General features: G+C 39.0%; 1 protein-coding gene across 1 annotated transcript; it reads left to right on the top strand.

Annotated features, from left to right (window-relative positions):
• The first annotated feature begins 918 nt into the window (after positions 1–918).
• On the top strand, positions 919–4,292 carry LOC131054256 (putative receptor-like protein kinase At3g47110). The gene is made up of 2 exons (XM_057988730.2): positions 919–3,702; positions 3,802–4,292. The coding sequence occupies exons 1-2, from the start codon at positions 990–992 to the stop codon at positions 4,239–4,241; spliced, it is 3,153 nt and encodes a 1,050-aa protein (XP_057844713.2). The 5' UTR covers positions 919–989; the 3' UTR covers positions 4,242–4,292.
• The last annotated feature ends 819 nt before the right edge of the window (positions 4,293–5,111 follow it).

The following is a 5,111-nucleotide window of genomic DNA, read 5'->3' as shown; positions in this document are numbered from 1 at the left end:
AATAAACGAAATTTTAAATTAACAAATATATCAAAATAATCAAATCACATTAAAATAATACATTCATAACTTCAACGAAAATAAAATAAAATAAAACTAAAATAAAATGTAATTATATGCTCTATACATTAAAATAAGAAATGGTCGACCAGTTGCAAGTTTCTAAAGCCGTTGCAACAAATTCATTTTGTTACTTTCCTGCAATCAGCCCGTTCCCTATGAATACATTTCATTTACGAATTTTGGCAAACAGTTCACGTACCTTGTCCATGCTTCCAAATTATCGTGTGATGATGGCATGCTATCAAACAGTTCGCGTGCCTTGTCTATGCTTACAGTTTTTTTTTGCAGACATGTCTACTAGGGTAGTTGCAGCAACATCATCTGAGAACTGACGATGCATGAATAATTACCCTGTGAAAGATGCCCATGCCCTATTCCAAAGTTCCCATTTTTTGCACAGAGGGAGGATGCTGGCAACGACTGCTGATTCCAGCCTTACACCTAGGCTCTGACATCTTGTTTTATGTTTGCACCGTACTTCCTGGTGGGAAGGGTTCAAATTTGAAATTAACGGAGAAGAATGCAAACGGGAACGGGAACGGGAACGGGAACGGACACTGGCAAAAAGAATGGGCCCACGCATTTGCCACACAAGCAGTCAAAGTGGCTTAGTGTGTGTTGTTTAAGGATGGCCCATGGTACAGAAACAAAAACCATCTGCATGTTCGTAAATGGGCGTCCATTGTCCGGCGTGAATTGCGGACTCGTTAAAGACATACCATTAAAATCAACTCGACAGTCAAATGTCAAAAGAAACTGTCACGTTGTCCGCTATGAATTCCGTAGCCAGCATTAGCTATCAATCTCTTAACTCAACTCACATTTCTTTACCCACTAATAAGTTATCTATATGTACCGTGCTTCATGGCCGCTCCGACGTAAGTTGGATATTTCTAAAGTAGCCTTGAAGGATTTTCAACTGCACAATGAGCGCTCCATTTTTCTTCATTGTACTTGTCTATGCTATTCTTCCTTGCGCTGTTGAGTCCTCCCGTTCCATGCATCCCCACACAAGCAATGCTACCGATGAGCAGGCTCTGTTGGCATTCAAGTCCGGAATCGAGTATGATCAATTCGATTCATTCGCAACATGGACTTCCAACGTCTCATTCTGCAACTGGAAAGGGATCTCCTGTTCTCGCCGCAGGGAAAGGGTTGTCTCTCTCAATCTCTCCACCGTGGGTTTGGTAGGTACCATCTCCCCTTCTCTCGGCAATCTTTCATTTCTTAGGATTCTTGACCTCGGTATTAATAACCTTCGTGGTCATATTCCCTATCAGTTAGGAAGCCTCTCTCGCTTACAGATCCTTTACTTAGACACAAACCAGCTGGATGGTTTAATTCCTTCTACTCTTTGTGCCTGCCATAGTATAGCTGCTTTATCTCTTGTAGAAAACCATTTGGATGGAGGGATTCCTTCAGCTCTGGGTTTTCTCCCAAATTTATCATTCCTTCAGCTTGGTCGAAACAATTTGACAGGTACAATTCCCAACACCCTGGGGAACATATCCTCTTTAAACTATTTAGATTTATCTGAGAACAACCTTGAGGGGTCTATTCCTCGGGAACTGGGTATGCTTTCTCAACTCGGTTTCTTGATTTTGCAAATGAACCATTTTACCGGAGGAATTCCATCCTCCTTATCAAATTGCACTTCCCTGCAGGCAATAAGCGTCGCTGGAAATTACTTATCTGGCGAAATTCCAACGATGTTGTTCTCTCAGACTATACTGTTGAGAGAATTGTATTTGGATATTAATAATTTCACCGGCAGGATTCCTATCACCCTCTTCAATTGTTCGCAACTTCAAATTGTCGATCTAGCCACAAACCGACTGAGTGGAATAGTGTCCTCGGAATTAGGAAAGTTGCAGAGTCTTACGCGACTTTATTTGTTGGGTAATCAGTTTATTAGTGGTAGCACCACAAGCTTACCCTTTCTTACTGCTCTTATTAATTGTTCTTTTCTTAGAGAAATAGTGCTTACAGATAATCATTTCACCGGTCGCATACCCTCATCTGTGGGACAGCTTTCTACGAGTCTAGAAACGTTCTACTTGGACCTCAACAAAATAACAGGAGAAATTCCATCGCAGATTGGGAACCTCACCAATTTAGCTGAACTCTCTTTAGATAGAAATCTTTTGACAGGTGAGATTCCTTCTGCAATCGGTAGGCTTCAAAGGTTGGAGAGGCTATACTTGGGTGGCAATAAATTACAAGGAAACATCCCAATGGAGATTGGTCAGCTAAAGAACCTAGGGTTTCTAGCTCTTCTATATAATAAGATTTCTGGAAATATTCCAGACTCTCTCGCCCGCCTCCAGCAGATAAGATATCTGTACCTTCATGGCAATGAGTTAACAGGGACTATTCCCGCAGATTTAGGTGAATGCAGAAAGTTGGAAGAACTTGATCTCTCACACAACAAGCTCCATGGGCACATACCTTCACAGGTGGCAGGACTTCCAAATTTACTTTTATCCTTCAACCTTTCAAATAATTTGTTGGAGGGCTCCCTGCCATCAGAACTTGGCAAGATGGATAAAGTTCAAAGTTTAGATATTTCAGCAAATCAAATAACAAGCCATATTCCAAATACAATAGGAGATTGTGTAGCACTTGAATACCTGAATTTTTCTTGTAATAAACTTGAAGGTCCAATTCCAAATTCTCTAGAGAAACTTCTAAATCTCAAAGGCTTAGATTTATCCTCCAACAATTTGTCCGGAAGGATACCAATGACCTTGGAAAAGCTTAAAGCGCTTCAGCATCTTAACTTGTCTATAAACAAGTTGTCAGGTGAAGTCCCAAAAGGTGGCGTTTTCAAAAAGCTTAATGCAACGTCATTTACTACAAATCTTGGCCTATGTGGACCTTGGGTAATGTTACCACCATGCTCTGCTCCCAAACATACAAGTCTTAGGCATCTAAAAAGTGTGTTCATACCCATTGGGGCTGCAGTGTTCGTCATATGTTGTGTGGTCATATTTTTCTTGTGGAGATGCTACTACAAAACACGGTCTAAGACCTTGAAACCCTTTGAAGTTGGCCCTCAGAAAATTTCATTTCAAGAACTTCTCACTGCAACTGATGAATTTAATGAGGCCAACTTATTAGGAGTTGGTAGCTTTGGAAAAGTGTTCAGAGGGGTTCTAAAAGATGGCACAATGGTTGCTATCAAAGTTCTTAATATCCTGGATGAATATGCAAGGAAAAGTTTTGATAGAGAATGCAATGTTTTAAGGAGAGTTCGGCATAGAAATCTTCTTAAAATCATTACCTCTTATTCAGATCCAGATGTGAAAGCCTTGATATTTCCTCTTGTGGCAAATGGTAGCCTGGACAAGTTATTGTATCCCGTAGTCGAAGAAAGTTCTCAAGGTCAACTGTGTCGCTTGGATTTCATTCAGAGGCTGAGCATAGCATTGGATATTGCAGGGGCCATGGAATACCTTCATCACCGATGTTTTGTGCAAGTCATCCATTGTGACCTAAAGCCCAGTAATGTGCTTCTTGGGGAGGACATGACCGCTTATTTGATAGATTTTGGCATTTCAAGATTGTGCCTGGGAAAGTCTATGGATTCATACACTTCTACGCATACCCTAAAAGGATCCATTGGATACATTGCTCCAGGTTTAACTTGGAATTGCTAATTTAACTTTTTAATTTTCTTTTTATCATTTATTTTGGAAAATAGTGGATGTGAAATCTTATCATGAGTGTCTAATGCAGAATATGGAGTGAGTGGACGTGTTACTACAAAAGGAGATGTTTACAGCTATGGAATAATGTTATTAGAGATGATGACTGGAAAGAAACCAACCAGCAGCATATTCGTAGAAGGTATGAACCTGCATAAGTGGGTAAGCAGATGCTTTCCAGATACAATAGAAGAAGTGATTGACAACTATTTGCTGAGTGGTACCCTGAGCAATGATGAAAACAAGGTATTGAATTGCCTCAGGCAACTCATCTGTGTGGGTTTGCTTTGTACAAAAGAATCCCCTGAAGAACGACCAAGTATGATTGACACTGTGAAAATATTGCATATTATCAAAGATAGTTTTCTTGGAGTTGTTCCAATTACAGCATTTCAATTAGATTTATCATCGTTGCTAAGTAGCAGAAATGTTGGTGGCAATGATGATGAAAGCCGAAGTTCTTCATTCTGAACAGAGAAATTAGAAAAGAAACAGAATTCTTGCACCTTTCAATAGTTTGAATGCTTTGTAATGGTTGTATGTTTTGATGGGTCGACCTCTTTTCTCGGAGAAATTTTAATTCAGAAATTTATAAGTACCATCAAATTATGGTAATTAGGAATTTAAGTTATAGGAATAATATTATTGCACCTTTCAATAGTTTGATTGATTTGTAATGATTTTGTGTTTGTATGGGTCGAGTCTTCTCTCAGAAAAATTTCAATGAAATTTAGCATTCAATCCAGTGCCTAATGATTGGCTATCAGAAAAATAATGTGTATTTTTTTGTTCACATTGGGAAGCAGTTAGTTTTTGGCTATCACCATAATAATGCACAACAGGGCACTTACCTTATGTGTTTTTCTCCATTTGAAAAAAAATATTCAGTAGTCTTCAATATGTCAATTCTATACAGACTCCGGATCAAGTTTTCTGGATATTATAATTTTTTAATCTCTTCAAACTATAGGAAATAATTTTAATTAATTTTTTCATCTCCCACGATAGGAAGTTTGCACTCGTGATTCTTCTTTTGATTGAAACAGCGGACAAACAAGAAAAATTACTAACAGCCCAAAGACGAGTTTAGAATCGAAACTTTTTATATAGGTAACAAGAGCTGCAAAAGCAGCGAAGTTCCTGCCAAGAATGCAAGGTCCATTTTTGTAGTAGGATTTGCTAAAGCTGGCGGAGAAGTTGTCTTGTAAAATGAAAGTTTGTAAGCTGGTCAGATTGCATTTGCTAGCGTACTTCGAGGCTATGCCAAAATGGGAGCGTTGGAACAGTGAATGAGCAGGCAACAAAGTATTAGAGATACAAGAATATCATCAAATGTTGTGT

This window comes from Cryptomeria japonica, chromosome 2, assembly GCF_030272615.1.
Source record: "Cryptomeria japonica chromosome 2, Sugi_1.0, whole genome shotgun sequence".
Lineage (NCBI taxonomy): Eukaryota > Viridiplantae > Streptophyta > Pinopsida > Cupressales > Cupressaceae > Cryptomeria > Cryptomeria japonica.
Note: the sequence above shows the minus strand (reverse complement) of the source record. Positions and strands in the feature narration are given on the sequence as shown.